The sequence below is a fragment of the Erythrolamprus reginae genome, chromosome 1, assembly GCF_031021105.1.
Source record: "Erythrolamprus reginae isolate rEryReg1 chromosome 1, rEryReg1.hap1, whole genome shotgun sequence".
Classification (NCBI taxonomy): domain Eukaryota; kingdom Metazoa; phylum Chordata; class Lepidosauria; order Squamata; family Dipsadidae; genus Erythrolamprus; species Erythrolamprus reginae.
Genome location: NC_091950.1, coordinates 415,449,668 through 415,470,786, shown reverse-complemented (window position 1 = coordinate 415,470,786; position 21,119 = coordinate 415,449,668). Strand labels below are relative to the sequence as shown.

At 39.7% G+C, this 21,119-nt stretch overlaps 1 protein-coding gene across 2 annotated transcripts in view; it reads left to right on the top strand.

Moving 5' to 3' along the window:
- The window catches only part of TADA2A (transcriptional adaptor 2A), an 89,977-nt gene that overhangs the window by 49,127 nt on the left and 19,731 nt on the right, over window positions 1–21,119 (top strand). For both annotated transcript variants that reach the window (XM_070735289.1, XM_070735290.1), the window contains exons 9-13: window positions 1,473–1,536; window positions 5,091–5,134; window positions 6,644–6,754; window positions 11,534–11,605; window positions 20,290–20,422. In XM_070735289.1, the coding sequence (XP_070591390.1) occupies window positions 1,473–1,536; window positions 5,091–5,134; window positions 6,644–6,754; window positions 11,534–11,605; window positions 20,290–20,422 (424 nt within the window). The remainder of the gene's footprint in view (window positions 1–1,472; window positions 1,537–5,090; window positions 5,135–6,643; window positions 6,755–11,533; window positions 11,606–20,289; window positions 20,423–21,119) is intronic.

Genomic DNA, 21,119 nt, shown 5'->3' with positions numbered 1-21,119 from the left:
CCGAATCGACCAAAGATAATGGAGATTGGCTTCCCAGGCTGTCTGCCAACCCCTCCTCTTCCAAGTCACTCCCACCTTCTTCTTCGTCCGAGGAAACTGCACTACCTGCCTCTGTCGGCAATAAAACAGGCCTATGACATGTTGATGTTTCCCCTGCATCCACCTCCACATTCCTTGGGGCAGGAGCTGGGCCAGAGCCAACCACAACACGTTTGTTCAGTGAATCTGGCTTTCCCATTGACTTTCCTTGTCAGAAGGTCGTAAAAAGAGGATCACGTGATCTCGGGACACTGCAACCATCATAAATATGAGTCAGTTGCAAAGTGTCTGAATTTTGACCACATGACCAACGGGGATGCTACAACGGTCATAAGCGTGAAAATAAAACCATCTCTTTTGTTCACTGCCATTGTAACATTGAATGGCCACTGAACGAACGGTTGTAAGTTGAGGACTGCCTGTATTTTTATTATTACTACATTTATTTGCCGTCTGTCTCACCATCCGACTACTCTAGGTCAGTGTTTTCCCAACCTTGGCAACTTGAAGATATCTGGACTCTAACTCCCAGAATTCCCCAGCCAGCAAATGCTGGCTGGGGAATTCTGGGAGTTGAAGTCCAGATATCTTCAAGTTGCCAAGGTTGGGAAACACTGCTCTAGGTGACCCGCAACAATAAAAAATGGAACCAAAAGGAAGTTTAAAACAAAGAGAAAGTAAAATAATGAAAAAAGGAAAAAGGAAATTTTCCCGCCAGGGGAAAATCCTGATTATGAGCATAGCTGCACTTAATAACAATTGAACAGACAGCACACCACAAAAGTTTGACTTTAGGATTCAGAGGCTTATTAGAATTTAAAGCATAGCATAACATTTCATTATAAATCTTAAAACCACAAAGCACATGACATAGCAGTCTTCGGAGAGGGGAGTCTTCAGAGAGGGGCGGCATACAAATCTAATGTATTATTATTATTATTGTTGTTGTTGTTGTTGCAACAGAGGTACAAAATGGTTATTTTTACAGGTACTTGCCTCTTCTTTTCCCATAGCTTCATCCCACCCTTATTTTGGCATATGGGAAAAACAGTACAAAAAAGAAAACATACACTCAAACATACCATGCATAAACTGTATAGGCCTGGGGGAGATGTCTCAGTTCCCCCATGCCTGATGGCAGAGGTGGGTTTTAAGAAGTTTACGAAAGACAAGGAGGGTGGGGGCCGTTCTAATCTCTGGGGGGAGTTGGTTCCAGAGGGCCGGGGCCACCACAGAGAAGGCTCTTCCCCTGGGTCCCTGAGTTCTTGAGTTCTCCCCTAGCAAGAAAAAAAAAGCAACTGCTGTGATGATATGGAAAATCACTGTTGTAATCCTGTCTTGCTTCACCCCATCGCTGCATAAACCCCACTTAAAAGATTATTATTTTTTCATTTCTCTCTTCCACCACTCACTCCCCTTTGAACTTTTCACAGCTTTGAAGATTGCAGTCGTAGATATCTATCACTCTCGGTTAAAGGAAAGGCAAAGACGGAAAAAGTGAGTTTTTGACAATGCTCAAACACCCCGTGCCCCCCAAATTCTTTCACCTCTTTTAAAAAGTTCTTTGGAGCTTCTCTGCAGTTCTCTACTATTTATTTATTTTTATTTTTTATTGATTTGTTTGTTTTGTCAAGTACATATTGGTGATATTATACAAAGATATAATAATACACTGCTCAACAAAATAAAGGGAACACTTAAAACAACACAATATAACTCCAAGTAAATCAAACTTCTGTGAAATCAAACTGTCCACTTAGGAAGCAACACTGATTGACAATCAATTTCACAGGCTGTTGTGCACATTCAACTTTGTACATAACAAAGTATTCAATGAGAATATTTCATTCATTCAGATCTAGGATGGGCTCTTTGAGTGTTCCCTTTATTTTTTTGAGCAGTATATTTATATACAGTGGTACCTCGAGATACGAGTTTAATTCGTTCCAGACCTGGGCTCTTAAGTCGAGCAGCTCTTATCTCGAACGACTTTTCCCCATAGGAATTAATGTAAATAATTTTAATTGGTTCCAGCCCTCAAAAAACTCACAAAGTTAGTCTAAATTATGCAGAAAGACATGTTTTTAATGAAGAAATGTACATGTACATATAAATGAATAATGAAGTTTCTTTCACTTAACTTGTAAACTTTCTTAAACTTTTAAATTTACATATATTCAACTTCTCTGCCACCCAATCCTGTAGGACAGAGGTCCCCAACCCTTTTTGCACCAGGGACCGGCTTTAAGCGATCAAGAGAGGAATGGGTGAATGAATGGACGGAGGGTGGGAAGGAAGGAAGGAAAGAGGGAAGGGACAGGAACAGAGGAAGGAAGCAAGGAAACTTATGAAAGGGGAGAGTAAGAGAGGAATGAGTGAAGGGAGGGAGGGAGGGAAGAAGGTGGGAAGGAGAAAGAAAAGAAGAAATAGAGGAAGGGAAGGTAAAAGAGAGAAAGAAAAAGAGCAAGAAAGAAAGCTGCAAGCACCCCCCCGAGCCCCCCAGGCCGGCTGCAACCTTTTAAAACACGCGCGTCGCTTCGCAGCTGTCTCCTGAAGCCGAACGCGGAAGTTAGCGTTTGGCTTCAGGAGACAGCTCCTTGGCGCTTGTATCTCGAATTTGGGCTTGTAAGTAGAACAAAAATATCTCTCCCCTCCCAGCTCTTATCTCGAGTTGCTCTTAAGTAGAGCAGCTCTTATGTCGGGGTTCCACTGTACAGTGATACCTCATCTTACAAACGCCTCGTCATACAAACTTTTCGAGATAGAAACTTGGGGTTTAAGATTTTTTGCCTCTTCTTATAAACTATTTTCACCTTACAAACCCGCTGCCGCCGCTGGGATGCCCCGCCTCCGGACTTCCATTGCCAGCGAAGGACCTGTTTTTGCACTGGTGGGATTTTCCTGAGGCTCCCCTCCATGGGAAATCCCACCTCCAAACTTCCATGTTTTTGTAATGCTGCAGTGCAATCCCAGCAGGGCAATCCCAGCCGCACAAAAACGGGCGCTTCGCTGGCAACAGCAGTCCACAGGTGGGGTTTCCCAGCGAGGGGAGCCTCAGTGAAATCGCAGCATCACAAAAACACAGAGGTCCGGAGGTGGGGTTTCGAGGACTTCTGTGTTTTTGCGATGCTACGATTTCACTGATCTCCCTTCACTGGAAAACCCCACCACCGAACTTCCGTTGCCAGCGAAGCGCCTGTTTTTGCGATGCTGGGATTCCCCTGCTGGGAATCCCCTGCAGCATCACAAAAACACAGAAGTCCGGAGGTGGGGTTTCCCATGGAGGGGAGCCTCAGGAGAATCCCAGCAGCGCAAAAACGGGCGCTTCGGCTGGCAAAAGGGGTGAATTTTGGGCTTGCACACATTAATCACTTTTCCACTGATTCCTATGGGAAACATTGTTTCGTCTTACAAACTTTTCACCTTAAGAACCTCCTCCCGGAACCAATTAAGTTTGTAAGACAAGGTATCACTGTACATGATACTAGTAAGAGAGAAACATTAGGACAGGGGGCGGAAGACACTCTGGTGCACTTATGCACACCCCTTACAGCATTTGAGAAGGAACAACTATAACAACACAGCACAAGGATCCCAGGTCATGGTCATGTGATGTCTCACTTAAGGACCACAGGGAAGAAAAGATTCTAAAATCCGATGGGACCACGTGATTTTAATGTTTCCAAATGTAAAATAATGCACTTGGGCAAAAGGAATCCTCAATCTGAGTATTGTATTGGCAGTTCTATGCTAGCAAAAAGTTCAGAAGAGAAGGATTTAGGGGTAGTGATTTCCGACAGTCTCAAAATGGGTGAACAGTGCAGTCAGGCGGTAGGGAAAGCAAGTAGAATGTTTGGCTGCAGAGCCAGAGGTATAACAAGCAGGAAGAGGGAGATTGTGATCCTGCTATATAGAGTACTGGTGAGAGACCACATTTGGAATAATGTGTTAAGTTCAGGAGACCTCACCTACAAGAAGATATTGACAAAATTGAACGGGTCCAAAGACGGGCTACAAGAATGGTGGAAGGTCTTAAGCATAAAAGGTATCAGGAAAGACTTCATGAACTCCATCTGTATAGTCTGGAGGACAGAAGGAAAAGGGGGGACATGATCGAAACATTTAAATATTTCAATAGGAAAGTGAACACAAGAACAAGGGGGCACAATCCGAGGTTAGTTGGGAGAAAGATTGGAAGTAATGTGAGAAAATATTATTTTACTGAAAGAGTAGTAGATGCTTGGAACAAACTTCCAAGTATTATTTTACTGAAAGAGTAGTAGATGCTTGGAACAAACTTCCAAGTACAGTGTTCCCTCACTTTTTGCGGGGGATTCATTCCAAGACTGCCCGCGAAAGTCGAATTTCCACAAAGTAGAGATATGGAAGTAAACAGACTATTTTTGGCTATGAACAGTATCCCAAGCCTTCCCTTAACACTTTAAACCCCTAAATTACAATTTCCCATTCCCTTAGCAACCATTTAGATTATTACTCACCATGTTTATTTATTAAAGTTTATTAACAAATATTTATTAAAGGCGGACAAAAGTTTGGCAATGACATATGATGTCATCGGGGGGGGGGAAACCGTGGTATAGAGGAAAAATCCGCAAAGTATTTTTTAATTCATATTTTTGAAAAACCGTGGTATAGACTTTTCGCGAAGTTTGAACCCGCGAAAATTGAGGGAACACTGTATTATTTTACTGAAAGAGTAGTAGATGCTTGGAACAAACTTCCAGAATTCCCCAGCCAGCGAATGCTGGCTGGGGAATTCTGGGAGTTGAAGTCCAAATATCTTCAAGTTGCCAAGGTTGGGAAACCCTGCTCTAGTAAATGAGTAGTTCACCCTTCCCAGGAGGAAAGTTTCCTGCCTGTTCCAACAAATTTTGCCAAGTGTTTGACCGGCCTTTTCGAGAAGATCACAAAGGGAAAGATGACGCCAGCTCCTCAGAGGGTGTTATTGTTGGTGGGTTTGTGGGGTTTTTTTGCCGCTGACTCTGGTTTGTGATTAGAAAGACTGCTAATAAGCACCTTTTATCTGACAGAATCATCAAAGACCACGGACTGATCAATCTCAAAATGTTTCAGGGTAAGTGCTTGAAGTCGTTGATCTTAATGTCATGTTGCCTCTTTAAACGCAGGGCCACCGCGTCCACCCTTTACTTACGGCTGGAGCTTTATGTAATTATTGTCTGAGATAAATTAAAGGCAATTTGGAGGCTTCTGGGGCAGGGAAACATCTGTTCTTCTAGATCTGTTGTGTTACTGAAGCAGACACAGCTGGGGAGTCTTTCTTTGGGAGCTTCATGTAAAAACATATCCATCTTTAAAACTGCAATGCAGGTAATCCTCGACTTACGACCACAATTGAGCCCCAAATTTATGTCGCTAAGTGAGTAAACTGAGTTCTGCCCCAGTTTACGACCTTTCCTGCCACTACGAGTCTATGGAGAGGGGCGGCATACAAATCTAATAAATAATAATAATAATAATAATAATAATAATAATAATAATAATAATACAAGTTGTCCTTGACTTATGACCCCAATTGAGCCCAGCATTAATTTTGCTGAGTAAGAAATTTGTTAAGTGGGCCTTGTCCCATTTTACGACTTTTTTTTTTGCCACCTTTGTTAAGTGAATCACTGCAGTTGTTAAATTAGTAACGTGGTTGTTGAGTGAGTCCGACTTCCCCATTGAGTTTGCTTGTCAAGAGGTTCAGTTCTGGAGACCTCACCTACAAAAAGATATTGACAAAATTGAACGGGTCCAAAGACAGGCTACAAGAATGGTGGAAGGCCTTAAGCATAAAAATTATTACTATTATTATTAATATTAATATTATTAATATTATTATTATTAATATTATTTTTTAGATTTGTATGCCGCTCCTCTCCAGAGACTTGGAGCGGCTCACAGCAATAAAACACAGTACAAATCCAATTATTAAAAACAGTTTAAAAACCCTTAATATAAAAACAATCATACATCCCAAACATACCATGCATAAAACAGAACGGCCCAGGGGAATCAATTTCCCCATGCCTGACAGTAGAGGTGGGTTTTAAGGAGTTTGCAAAAGGCGAGGAGGGTGGGGGCAATCCTGATCTCCAGGGGGAGTTGATTCCAGAGGGTCGGGGCCGCCACAGAGAAGGCTCTTCCCCTGGGCCCCGCCAGACGACATTGTTTCATCGACGGGACCCGGAGAAGGCCAACTCTGTGGGACCTAACCGGTTGCTGGGATTCGTGCGTCAGAAGGCAGTCCCGGAGATATTCTGGTCCGATGCCATGAACTCTACCTGTATAGTCTGGAGGACAGAAGGGAAAGTGGGGGGGGGGGCATGATTGAAAGACAGCATTGTAGCCATTGCACCAAAATTGCGCAATCAGTGGGCCACTACCGGAGCGGCGCACGGAACTGCATCAGTAGGAACCCACGCCTGGTGCACGTGCATTGGGGGGGAGAGGGAATGGATGCAGGCATATGCACACATGCTAGCCCAGGCACACCCACCCTCTTGGCATCAAGGTTCGCCATCACTGGTGTAGGTCAAAACACATTCTTGACTCCCTATGCATTTCCTTCTTTGCTTTGCAGTTCTGGAAAGAAAATACCCAAAGAAAGTTCAAGATCTCTACGAGACCATGAGACGTTTTGCAAGAATATTAGGACCGACGGAACATGATAAGTTCATAGAGAGCCACGCACGTAAGTCTTTCTTCTTCATTTATTCGTTTACATATGTTCTGTCGGGCTCTCTGGTAGACTCCTCCCAAAAATTCACAGGGTACAAATTTCAGACACATACACATGTTTGAAAATTCAAAACAATGTTCTTTATAATGAAAATTCACTTAAACCAAGCCCTCTTTTGGTATAGCGAAGAGCACTCGTCTCCAAACAAACTGGTAATTTGTACAACTCCCTTATCAGTTCTGAGATACTTAGCTTGCAGCTGTGAGGCAATTCACAGTCCTTCTTTCACAAAGTGAAACACACTTTGCTCTGGTTTAGTTTCAAAGCGGGGAAAAATCAGCACACAAAGGTCAAAGTCAGTAAAGCAGGCACGAAACACAACGATCAGATAATCCTCCACAATGGCCAAACCCACAGGCTGCTCTTTATAGCAGCCTCACTAATTACCACAGCCCCACCCAACCACAGGTGGCCTCATTTTCTTTGATAATAATCTCTCAGTTGTTGCTGCCTATGCATCGCTCTCCGCATACATCGCTGTATCATTAACTCTTGTTCTGAATCCAAGGAGGAGATAGATAATTGATCTCCTTCTGAGCTGTCTGCCCCACTCTCCTCCTCCCTGTCACTCATGTCTTCTTGGTCAGAGGAGCCTTCATCAGCAGATTCCACCGGGGGCAAAACAGGCCTGCAGCATGTGGATGTCTCCCCCACACCCACAGTCCTTGGGGCAGGAGCTGGGCCAGAGCTAACCACAAAAACATAGGAGCTTTTCACTGGTGCATGGCTCAACCACGAATGTGGAACGCCTCTAGGTGCACGTGATGTAGAATTACTACGTTTCTCGCCAGACAGAAAAAACAGGTTGTCCTCGACTTACGACCACAATTGAGGTCAACATTTCTGTTGTTGAGACATTGGTTAAGCAAATTTTTGTCCCATTTTACAATTTTTCTTGCCACCATTATTAAGAGAATCACTGCAGTTGATAAGTCAGCAACCCTGATTGTTGGCTCTGTTAAAAAGTGCTATTGCTAACATGTTGTAAGCCACCCTAAGTCTAAGGAGAAAGGCTTTAGGGGTAGTGATTTCTGACAGTCTCAAAATGGGTGAGCAGTGTGGTCAGGCGGTAGGAAAAGCAAGTAGGATGCTTGGCTGCATAGCTAGAGGTATCACAAGCAGGAAGAGGGAGATTGTGATCCCGCTGTATAGAGCGCTGGTGAGACCACATTTGGAATACTGTGTTCAGTTCTGGAGACCTCACCTACAAAAAGATATTGACAAAATTGAACGGGTCCAAAGACGGGCTACAAAAATGGTGGAAGGTCTTAAGCATAAAACGTATCAGGAAAGACTTCGTGAACTCAATCTGTATAGTCTGGAGGACAGAAGGAAAAGGGGGGACATGATCGAAACATTTAAATATGTTAAAGGGTTAAATAAGGTCCAGGAGGGAAGTGTTTTTAATAGGAAAGTGAACACAAGAACAAGGGGACACAATCTGAAGTTAGTTGGGGGAAAGATCAAAAGCAACATGAGAAAATATTATTTTACTGAAAGAGTAGTAGATCCTTGGAACAAACTTCCAGCAGATGTGGTAGATAAATCCACAGTAACTGAATTTAAACATGCCTGGGATAAACATATATCCATCCTAAGATAAAATACAGAAAATAGTATAAGGGCAGACTAGATGGACCATGAGGTCTTTTTCTGCCGTCAGACTTCTATGTTTCTATGTTTCTAACACAAGAACAAAGGCACAATCTGAGGTTAGTTGGGGGAAAGATCAAAAGCAACATGAGAAAATATTATACTGAAAGAGTAGTAGATGCTTGGAACAAACTTCCAGCAGACGTGGTTGGTAAATCCACAGTAACTGAATTTAAACATGCCTGGGATTAACATAGACCCATCCTAATATAAAATACAGGAAATAGTATAAGGGCAGACTAGATGGATCATGAGGTCTTTTTCTGCCGTCAGTCTTCTATGTTTCTAAGGGCGGCATAAAAAAAGTGAATAAATAAATAAAAATAAACAAATAAAACCAGGTTGTTAAGTTAATCTCACTTCTCCCTTGATTTTGCTTGTCAGAAGGTCGTAAAAACTGATCATGTGACCCTTGGCTGCTGCATCCGTCATAAGTGTGAACCAGTGGCTAAGCATCTGAATTTTGATCACATGATTGTGGGGATGCTGCAGCAAACGTCCTAAGTGTGAAAAATGATCATAACTCACTTTTTCAATGCTGTTGTAACTTTGAATGGTCACTAAACAAAATGTTGTAAGTCAAGGACTATCTGAACCTGTTGGGCAAATTATGATCTGTTGGAGAAGAGCTTAAGGTAGGAGCTTCACTAAACTAAAAAAAAGTCATAATATACAGACATATTTATTTGCTTGCCGTCCATCTCCAGAAGTCAACTCTACCTGTCAAAGTGATTTTCTTTTTCTTTTAAAAAAAGTTTTCCTTATTAAGTTTTACAAAGTAATAAATAAAATAAGGTGTATACACCATAATATCTTTCTTTTTTTACAGATCTTACCCATTTTTTCAAGTTCCTCATACAGTATTTCCATTTTTACATTTTATATATTTCCATTTCTATTTCAGTTTGTATTTATCTTTGCAAATTGTTCATTACATTACATATATCTATCTGTTATTGTAATGTCTTTACACATTATATCACTTTACCATTTTTCTATTCTCCATCCAATTATACCATAGATTCTAAGAATTGTAGTATTCCAAATCGTTTTTCCCCTTAATTTCCATGGTCATTTTGTCTATTTCAGCGCATTTATAAATTTTATCAATTATATTATTTTCTGATGGTATCCATTTATTTTTCCAGAGTTGAGCATAAGATATTCTAGCAGCTGTCGTTATATTAGATAATTAGATAATTAATTGTCTTAAGGTTGTTGTTTTCTTCCGTATTCCTAGTACAGTAACATACTTTCTGGCAAAAAATTATATTTCTTCCTTTGTGATCTCTTTTAACCATCTATGGATTCCTTTCCAAAATCTTTGCTTTTGGACAGGACCACCATAGGTTGAAGAAGGTGCCTGCCAAAGTATTTTTGAATAAGTCAACATTTTTTAAAAGGGATAAAATAACCATGTTGAAACATTGAATATCAAACTAAAATTGATAAGGAGTGATCGCAGGTGCCCCTCGATTTACAACAATTCATTTACCATTTGAAGTTACGACGGATCTGAAAAAAGTGACTTATGACCATTTTTCACACTTACGACCATTTCAGAATCCCCATGGTCACATGACCAAAGTTCAGATGCTTGGCAACTGGCACGCCGTTATGATGGTTGCGCCGTCTTGGGGTCACGTGATCCCCTATTGCAACCTTCTGACAAGCAGTGTGAAAATCAGACTCGTTTAACAACCATGTTGCTAATTTTAACAACTGCAGTGATTCACTTAACAACTGTGGCAGGAAAAGTTGTAAAATGGGACAAAGTTCACTTAACAAATTTCTCATCTAGCAACAGAAATCTTGGGCTCAGTTACGGTCGTAAATTGAGGACTACCTGAATACTAGAATTGTAAAATCTTTCCATGGTTCCTAGAGGAAAGAGTGGATAGTTCATTTATTGTATCTGGTTTTATTTGATGAGTCTATTAATAACTTTGTTCAGCCCTTTAATTATAAAATATGTTGACCAGAATGAGTACTATTACTATACAGCTGCTTTCGATGAATTTTAGCAGAGAATCAATCAGTATGTAAATAAAATACTTGCCTGTGTGATCAACACATAGCTTTCTCTCTAAACCGCCCCTAAATAAAAGCAGTAATCATCTTGTCAGATAACGGTTATTTATTTTTCCTTTCCTGACATAAAATGCCACGTGTAACAGCTCTGGGCTCCATTTCCCAAACAAAGCAATGGGTTTTTAATGGTTTGATGTAGACACATGGAGTATTGGAATAAGCCCAATTAAATTAGAGAAATGAAACACATAGATCTCTCGCCTTTAATAAGGAAAGTCAGAACAAAAGCTTTATCCTTGTGTCTTTAAAAAGAAGTTTCTACGCTCTGCCCACTGCAATAACATTTAATACAGGAATTAATTGGGTGGTCTTTCTCCCTTACGCAAGCCTCAGACTGACCTTTTCCACTGAAATGTCCCTCCCTCACTTGTGTAGAGGAGGTGGTCAGCATAGAAATGTAATAGATAAAAATTATTATTATTTATTAGATTTATATGCCACCCCTCTCCAAAGACTCGGGAATAAAATATATTTCATTTAAAGAAAACTCTTGGACTCTCAGATTTCCTTTTTTCACTACGTATTCAAAATGGACAATGATTAATATAACGTTTGCAGCAAGTAAATGGCAATAAAGTTATCTCATCTTAAAAATCACCATAACCAGTGTGTTCCAGTGATGAAGGTGGTTGGATACGAGTTCCAATCCTGCCTTTTGGCTACAGGATCACCCTGGGTGACTTTATTCTCTCTTAATCCAGACCAGACCAGAGTCAATCTCTCATCCAAGCCTTAGTAAAATTATTACAGTGCTTAAGGAAAGAGTCAGATATTTTTTTATCATTTTTAAAAAAAAATCATACTAACTTTTCACTTGCTTCTACACTTTGTTTTTTGTTGAAGTTTTTCAGTGTTTGCTTTATACGTAATATCTAAATAATCTGTTTTTAAATGCAAATAATGATTTTTAAAAACCAAGGGAGCCACAATTTAACATGTTTTTAATTGCTTTTTTCCCCATTTCCCATTATTCTAATGTAAACACAGTGGAGTTTGAGCTGCGAACTGAAATCAAGCGCCTACAGGAATACAGGGTAGCAGGAATCACCAATTTCTGCAGTAAGTATATGCTGGATGGTACTAATTCAAGCAGTCTTTGACTAACAACCATTTCTTTAGCAATTGTTACAAGTTACAATGGCACTGTAAAAGGCGGCTTAACATCCTGTCCTTGCACTTATGGCCATCACAGCAGCCCCACAGTCACGTGATCAAATTTGGGGCACTTGGCAACTGGCTTGTAAATAGAACAGTGGCAGCCTTCTGGAGTGACATGGGCTGCCCCGAGTCTTCGGAGAGGGGTGGCATACAAGTCTAATAAATTATTATTATTTTATTATATTTTATTTTACCATTTTATCTTATTTTTTTTTTTATTTATTTACTTTATTTTATTATTTTATCTTATCTTATTTTATTTATTTATTTTATTTATTTATTTATTTTATTTATTTTTTATTTTATTTTATTATTATATTTATTTTTTTATTTTATTTTATTATTTTATTATTTTTTTATTTATTTTATTTTATTTTAGAGATTATTTTATTTTATTTACTTTATTTTATTATTTTATCTTATCTTATTTTATTTATTTATTTTATTTATTTATTTATTTATTTATTTTTTTATTATATTTATTTTATTATTTTATTTTATTTTTTTATTTTTTTATTTATTTTATTTTATTTTAGAGATTATTTTATTTTATTTACTTTATTTTATTATTTTATCTTATCTTATCTTATCTTATTTATTTATTTATTTATTTTATTTATTTTATTTATTTATTATTTTATTTTATTATTATATTTATTTTATTATTATTTTTTTTTTATTTTTTTTTTATTTTTTTAAATTTTATTTTATTTTATTTTAGAGATTATTTTATTTTATTTTAAAATTTTCTAGTGCTGCAGCATTCACGCCTTCTGGAGGCACGTTTTTCCACTGATTAATTGTTCTAACTATCAGGAAATTTCGCCTTAGTTCTAAGTTGCTTCTCTCCTTGATTTGTTTCCACCCATTACTTCTTGTTCTATCCTCAGGTGCTTTGGAGAATAGGTTGACTCCCTCTTCTTTATGGCAGCTCTCAAGATATTGGAATATTGCTACCATGTCTCCCCTGGTCCTTCTTTCCATTAAACTAGACATGCCCAGTTCTTGCAACCAGTTCTTTATATGTTTTAGCCTCTAGTCCCCTAATCATCTTTGTTGCTCTTCTCTGCACTCTTTCGAGTGTCTCAACATCCTTTTTACATCGTGGCGAGCAAAACTGGATGCAGTATTCCAAGTGTGGCCTTACCAAGGCCTTATAAAGTGGTATTAACACTTCACGTGATCTTGATTCTGTCCCTCTGTTTATGCAGCCTAGAACTGTATTGGCTTTTTTTGGCAGCTGTAGAACACTGCTGGCTCATATTTACATGGTATTGAGGTCGGGCTGATAGGTCTGTAGTTTCCTAGATCTGTTTTTTCCCCCTTTTTTTGAAGATGAGAACTACATCAGCTGTAGTTAAAGATGTATAGATGAATTGCCTGTGCCTGCTCTGTGATGTTGCCGCCCCTTAAAGAGAAAAGCCAATGTGTGTTTTGAAACCTAAGCTATTCGTGACAAAGGCTCAAGTCATTATAATTCAAAGTGTTGGTAATGAGCTTTAAAGCCCTACATGGCATTGGGCCAGAATACCTCCGGAACCGCCTTCTACCGCATGAATCCTAGCGGCCGATAAGGTCCCACATAGTTGGCCTTCTCCGGGTCCCGTCGACCAAACAGTGCCGTTTGGCGGGCCCCAGGGGAAGAGCCTTCTCTGTGGCGGCCCCGGCCCTCTGGAATCAACTCCCCCCAGAGATTAGAACGGCCCCCACCCTGCTTGTCTTTTGCAAATTACTCAAGACCCACCTTTGTTGCCAGGAATGAGGGAGTTAGGATATTCCTTCCCCATGGCCATTACAAGTTATGTATGGTATGTTTGTGTGTATGTTTGCTTTTTATAATAAGGGTTTTTAGTTGTTTTATTAAATTGGATTTTACATGTTGTTTTTTATCATTATTGTTGTTAGCCGCCCGAGTCTGCAATCAATCAATCAATCAATAAATAAAAACAAACAAACAAACAAACAAACAAACAAATAAATAAATAAAAATAGATAGATAGATAGATAGATAGATAGATAGATTGATTGATTGATTGATTGAGAAGAGTCAGGATTCTGCAAAGAAGGTGGATATTTAGGGGATGTCCCAGATGGCAGCTGCTAAATTCTGCAGCAGTGACCAGTTCACCCGAGAAAGAGCTGGCTGGGTCAGAAACCCATGTGAGTCCTTCCATGAGACAATACAGTAACTATGTGCTTTGTCATTAGAGTCCAGCTTCCTGCTAGGGGAAAAAAAATAAGCTGCTGTCAACGGCACCCAACAATTGTCAGCATGAGAGATTTCAAAGCAGCCATTCAGGATCCCCAGCTAAATATCTCTGGGACCACCTTCTGCCGCACGAATCCCAGCGACCGGTTAGGTCCCACAGAGTGGGCTTTCTCCGGGCCCCGTTGATGAAGCAATGTCGTCTGGTGGGACCCAGGGGAAGAGCCTTCTCTGTGGCGGCCCCGACCCTCTGGAATCAACTCCACCCGGAGATTAGGACCGCCGCCACCCTCCTCGCCTTTCGCGAACTCCTTAAAACCCACCTCTGCCGTCAGGCATGGGGAAATTGATTCCCCTGGGCTGTTCCTGTTTCATGTATGGTTTTTGTCTGGGATGTATGACTGTTTTTATATTAAGTGTTTTAAATTGCTTTTTAACTGTTGGATTTGTACTGTGTTTTTTTGTTGTGAGACGCTCCGAGTCTCTGGAGAGGGGCGGCATACAAACAAATAAATTAAATTAAAATAAATAAATAAAATAAATATTTTACATTTTATTTTACATTTGGAAACTGCAGCTTAATGTTTCTAAATGTAAAATAATGCACTTGGGGAAAAGGAATCCTCAATCTGAGTATTGTATTGGCAGTTCTGTGTTAGCAAAAACTTCAGAAGAAAAGGATTTAGGGGTCGTGATTTCTGACAGTCTCAAAATGGGTCAAGAGTGCAGTCAGGCGGTAGGGAAAGCAAGTAGGATGCTTGGCTGCATAGCTAGAGGTATAACAAGCAGGAAGAGGGAGATTATGATCCCGCTATATAGAGTGCTGGTGAGACCACATTTGGAATACTGTGTTCAGTTCTGGAGACCTCACCTACAAAAAGATATTGACAAAATTGAACGGGTCCAAAGACGGGCTACAAGAATGGCGGAAGGTCTTAAGCATAAAACATATCAGGAAAGACTTCATGAACTCAATCTGTATGGAGGACAGAAGGGAAAGGGGGGACATGATCGAAACATTTAAATATGTTTAAGGGTTAAATAAGGTCCAGGAGGGAAGTGTTTTTAATAGGAAAGTGAACACAAGAACAAGGGGACACAATCTGAAGTTAGTTGGGGGAAAGATCAAAAGCAACATGAGAAAATATTATTTTACTAAAAGAGTAGTAGATCCTTGGAACAAACTTCCAGCAGACGTATAAATCCACAGTAACTGAATTTCAACATGCCTGGGATAAACATATCCATCCTAAGATAAAATACAGAAAATAGTATAAGGGCAGACTAGATGGACCATGGGTCCTTTTCTGCCGTCAAACTTCTATGTTTCTATGTTTCTAAATAAAATAAATAAAATAAAATAAAATAAATAAATAAATAAATAAATAAAATAAAATAAATAAATAAATAAAATAAATAAAATAAATCTTGATTTTACACTATGTTCTCCCCCCCCCCCCCATCTGATGTCTTCTGTGGCTTGAGGATTTGCCAGTTACATCACCATTGCCCAGGGGTCCACACCGTTTGGTCCGCTCAGCTTACCTTGCTGCTGCTTCGCAATGCAGGAGGAAGCATTGTGCATTGTGGCCGCATGCACAATGCCAAAAAAATCCAAATTTAAATCTTAAAAAAAATAAATTAATAATAATAATAATAATTTATTAGATTTGTATGCCACCCCTCTCCAAGGACTCGGAGCGGCTGAAAACAAGATGGCAACGCATGTGCAGTGTTGGAAAGTTCTTGGCTTCTGGCAAGTTATTTCCCTCCAGCAAATCTGGTTGATTTCTCAAAGCCCAACAGGAAATGTCAATCACTTGGATTTCATTGCATCTGATTTTTTTTTCTTACCACTCTGTAAGAGTTATTTATAGAAGTATTCAGTTTTGACATCTCTGACAAATATTAGGATTTTTTTTTAGTGACTCTTGGCCACATGCATTTAATAATAAAGGTTAGCATCACTGTCCTATACGTTTATTTATTTATTTATTTATATTTATTTATTTATTAGATTTGTATGCCGCCCTCTCCATAGACTTGGGGCGGCTAACAACAATAATGAAACAACATGTAACAAATCTAATATTTAAAATATTTAAAATATTTTTTTAAAAAACCTTTATTTAAAAAACCAAACATACACACAAGCATACCATGCATAAATTGTATAGGCCTAAGGGGAAGGGAATATCTCAGTTCCCCCATGCCTGACGACAAAGGTGGGTTTTAAGGAGCTTGCGAAAGGTGAGGAGGGTGGGGGCAATTCTGATCTCTGGGGGGAGTTGGTTCCAGAGGGTCGGGGCCACCACAGAGAAGGCTCTTCCCCTGGGTCCCGCCAAACGACATTGTTGTTTATTATCTTCCTACCGATGAGAGTTTGGTTACTTTAAAAAAATTAAGTTTCACTACAAAATAAACTTACATTAAAAAAAACAAGTTAGAAAACTAGCTGCAGGGGAAGTAGTGCTTTCAACTTTTTTTTAGTGCAGTAAAATTTTAAAAAATTCAACCTCAATGTTTTTTAAGCCATTTGTATAATTGCAAAATCAGTCTAATCATTAAAATCTAAAATCAACATTTCATTTTTTTTCTCTTTTTGAGCAAAAAAGTCCAGAAACTGTTTCCAAGTTAAAAACTAACTAAAGTCAATTTAAAAAGTCAATTTTGCCCTTTCTGTCAACCTTTGCTATTCATTCTTCCTTTATGAGAATTAGCGTGTCTTTCCATCTTTGTGCATATAAGATTCTCGCTGCTGTCGACACATATAATACAGCAGAGTTCCAAACGTGGGTTACATGTCAACCATTCCAACGCAGTCAATTAGGAAAGAAAGACTCAAATCCATTGTCAGCGAAAGTGCGCTTTACTAAAGATGAGCCGGGGTGGCGCAGCAGGTAGAGTGCTGTACTGCAGGCACTGAAGCTGACTTGTAGATCTGAAGGTCAGCGGTTCAAATCTCATCACCGGCTCAAGGTTGACTCAGCCTTCCATCCTTCCGAGGTGGGTAAAATGAGGACCCGGATTGTGGGGCAATAGCCTTTCTCTGTTAAAAAAGTGCTATTGCTAACATGTTGTAAGCCGCCCTGAGTCTAAGGAGAAGGGCGGCATAAAAATCGAATAAATAAATAAAATAAATAAATAAAGCTAAGTGGTTACAATATAGCAAAGCGGCAAGCCTAATTTGGATAAAAGAGTGGATTAACTTAAAAAATAAGAGAATACTTGTATTAGAAGGTCATGACTTACAAACAGGTTGGCATGCGCATTTATGGAAAGATAAATTGCAAAAACAAACTATATTTGACAGGCACTTGATCCGTAAATCACTATTAAAAACCTGGTACGAAATTAAAAATAAACACTACGACAAAATTCCAAGATGGCTTTCCACTATGGAAGCCATCATCTACCCAAATTTGATCGACATAGCCAAAACCATCCAGTACAGAGACATATTACACCCAAACGGGGAACTCAAATCTAGACAAGAACTGGAAAGATTAAATCATAAAATGAATTAGTGGACATACGCCCAAATAGAATCCAGATTTAAAAAAGACAATCAAACACCCGGTATTCAAAAATCTATGAACAGATTCTGATAGGAAATGAAAACAAACAAATAAGCAGAATATACCAAATACTTTTAGAACAGGAAAGAATAAAAGATACGACCAAAACACCAATGATAGCGTGGGAAAAAAATCTGCAACACGCCATCCATATTGCCGACTGGGAAAGAACATGGACCACAATATCCAAAATAACCCTTTCGGCAGCATATAAGGAAAACTATTACAAATTATTCTACAGATGGTACCTCCCACCGGCGAGATTAGCAAAGATCCACCCAACATTATCAGACTCGTGTTGGAAGTGTAAAAAGGAAAGAGGTACGTTTTTCCATATGTGGTGGTCCTGCCCCTTGATACAAAAAATTTGGACAATAACTCATACTTGGCTCACAGAGATTACGAAAGAGGAAATAGAACTCACACCGGAAGCTATGCTTTTAGGAGTTTGGAGAAAACATTATTCAAAACAAACAATGCTCCTCACAACACATATAAACACCGCCACGAGAATTGCGATAGCACAACTCTGGAAAAGTGATCAGATACCAACGGAAGATTTAATTATAGATAAGATATATGCATGTGTAGAGATGGACGAATTCACGAACTCAATTAAGGGAAATAAATTAATAGAATCAAAAAGAACATGGCAAAAATGGCATGAATGGGTTCAAAAGAGAACATAAAAGCAACATAATATGAAACAACAGTACAATTGAAACGACCTACAGTTACCGTGTATAATTAATGAACGTAATAGATTTTAGAATTTAAAAATATAAAATACAATGTATATAATGAAATGAAACCGGTCAAAACTTACTGTCAGAATGTTAACTGAGAATATGTATAATCTGTAATTCAAAATAATATGTGATGGGAATGATATAAGAAAAATTAATAAAGAGATTTTTTTAAAAAAAATACAATATAGCAACGCTGGATCTGGGGGTTTTGCGCCCAAAACACCTGCTTAATTTTTCCCTTCTCCCCACCTTTCCCCTAGTTATCTTTAACTGTCCAATTATATTCAAACAAATTATTTCGGTAACAGTCCCTGGTTTGGCGGCCTAGACCAGTGTTTCCCAACCTTGGCAACTTGAAGATATTTGGACTTCAACTCCCAGAATTCCCCAGCCAGCAAATGCTGGCTGGGGAATTCTGGGAGTTGAAGTCCAAATATCTTCAAGTTGCCAAGGTTGGGAAACACTGGCCTAGATGGTGCGGCATTCCATTCCATGACCTTGGAAACTACCAGCAACTCCCAGGGGATGGCACAAAGAGTAGTTTCGATTTCCCCCTTTTATAATAATAATAACTACAACAGAGTTGGAAGGGACCTTGGAGGTCTTCTAGTCCAACCCCCTGCTTAGGCAGGAAACTCTACACTACTTCAGACAGATGGTTATGCAACATATTAAAAACTTCAAGCGTTGGAGCATTCACAACTTCTGGAGGCAAGCCGTTCCACTGATTAAAAACGTAAAAACTTAAACTTAAAAACTCATCTTTGCCGCCAGGCTAGGGATTTTTAGATCTTCCCCCTGACCACTGAATGCCTTAAGTATGATTGCTGAATGTTTGGTTGATAGGTTTTTCTTTTAATTGTTTTTAAATTGTAGTATTAATTGGATTTACATTATTTTTCTGTTTCTATATATGCTGTGAGCCGCCCCGAGTCCTCGGAAAGGGGCGGCATACAAATCCAATTAAATTAAATTAAATAATTAATTAATTGTTCTAATTGTCAGGAAATTTCTCTTTAGTTCTAAGTTACTTCTCTTCTTGTTTAGTTTCCACCCATTGTTTCTTGTTCTACCCTCAGGTGCTTTGGAGAATAGGTTGTCTCCTCTTTCTTTGTGGCAACCCCTGAGATATTGGAAGGCTACTATCTCCCCTGGTCCTTCGTTTCATTAAACTAGACATTTATTTATTTATTTATTTTTCATTCATTCATTCATTCATTCATTCATTCATTCATTCATTCATTCATGGCATCGGACCAGAATACCTCCGGGACCACCTTCTGCCTCACGAATCCCAGCGACCGGTTACGTCCCACAGAGTTGGCCTTCTCCGGGTCCCGTCGACCAAACAATGTCGGTTGGCGGGACCCAGGAGAAGAGCCTTCTCTGTGGCGGCCCCGACCCTCTGGAACCAGCTCCCCCCGGAGATTAGAACTGCCCCCACCCTCCTTGCCTTTCGTAAAGTTCTTAAGACCCATCTCTGCTGTCAGGCATGGGGAAACTGACATATCTCCCCCGGGCCTATACAGTTTATACATGGCATGTTTGTGTGTTTGATCGCTTTTAATAATGGGTTTTTTAGTGATTTTTAAATTATTAGATTTGTTCTTACATTGTTCTTGTTATTGTTGTGAGCCGCCCTGAGTCTACGGAGAGGGGCGGCATACAAATCTAATAAATGAATGAATGAATGAATGAATGAATGAATGAATAAATTCATTCATTCATTCATTCATTCATTCATTTATTTATTGGATTTGTATGCCGCCCCTCTCCGTAGACTCAGTTCCTGCAACCGTTCTTCATATGTTTTAGCCCCCAGTCCCCTAATCATCTTTCTCATCTTCCCTTCTGTTTCCCACAACTCCTTCACCCCACTACCTGTGACAGACCAGCAATCTGGCGAAACGTGCCTGTACCAGGATGGCAGGCCTACTTTTTCATGGGCAAAGCTATTTCGATTTAATTTGACACAGGGGACGTGGGGAAATCTGTCCCAGCACTCTTCCAACACCCCACCCCTCAATTCTCCTTTCTGTTCTTTGGACACAGGTGCGAGGACATACGATTGTCTCAAGAAGGTGCGGGAAGAGGAGCGACTGAAGCGCACGATGCTTTCCGAAGTCCTGCAGTACATCCAGGACAGCAGCGCCTGCCAGCAGTGGCTCAGCCGGCAAGCCGACATGTATGTCCCGTTTTGCTTTGAAGTTAGAAGAATAAGAAAAGAAAGAAATTGGTGTTTTTTAGATGGGCAGGTTTTCTTGAACAGTGACCGGACCTATAATATGAAAAATAACCCACTAGTTATATTTTTGGGAGTACAGCGGTACCTCATCTTACGAACGCCTCTTCTAACGAACTTTTCAAGATACGAACCTGGGATTTAAGATTTTTTTGCCTCTTCTTCCGAACTATTTTCACCTTACGAACCCAAGCAGCTGCTGCTGGGATGAAGGGGTTCCTTCCCCCCCCCCTTTTTTGAAGAAAGAAAAGGGAGGGGCTGCTTGGAGTAGGAAAGATTTTGCAGAGAACAACGTGCTTGCAAAGGCACTGAAACGGTGTCTTTTTAAGAAAGAAAAGGGAGGGGCTGCTTGGAGTAGGAAAGATTTTGCAGAGAACAACGTGCTTGCAAAGGCACTGAAAGGGTGTCTTTTTAAGAAAGAAACGGGAGGGGCTGCTTGGAGTAGGAAAGATTTTGCAGAGAACAACGTGCTTGCAAAGGCACTGAAAGGGTGTCTTTTTAAGAAAGAAAAGGGAGGGGCAGCTTGGAGGAGTAAAGATTTTGCATGCTTGCAAAGGCACTGAAAGGGTGTCTTTTTAAGAAAGAAAAGGGAGGGGCGCCCCCCTTGCCTTTCTTCCTTCCCACTCACCCTTTAGCCTAG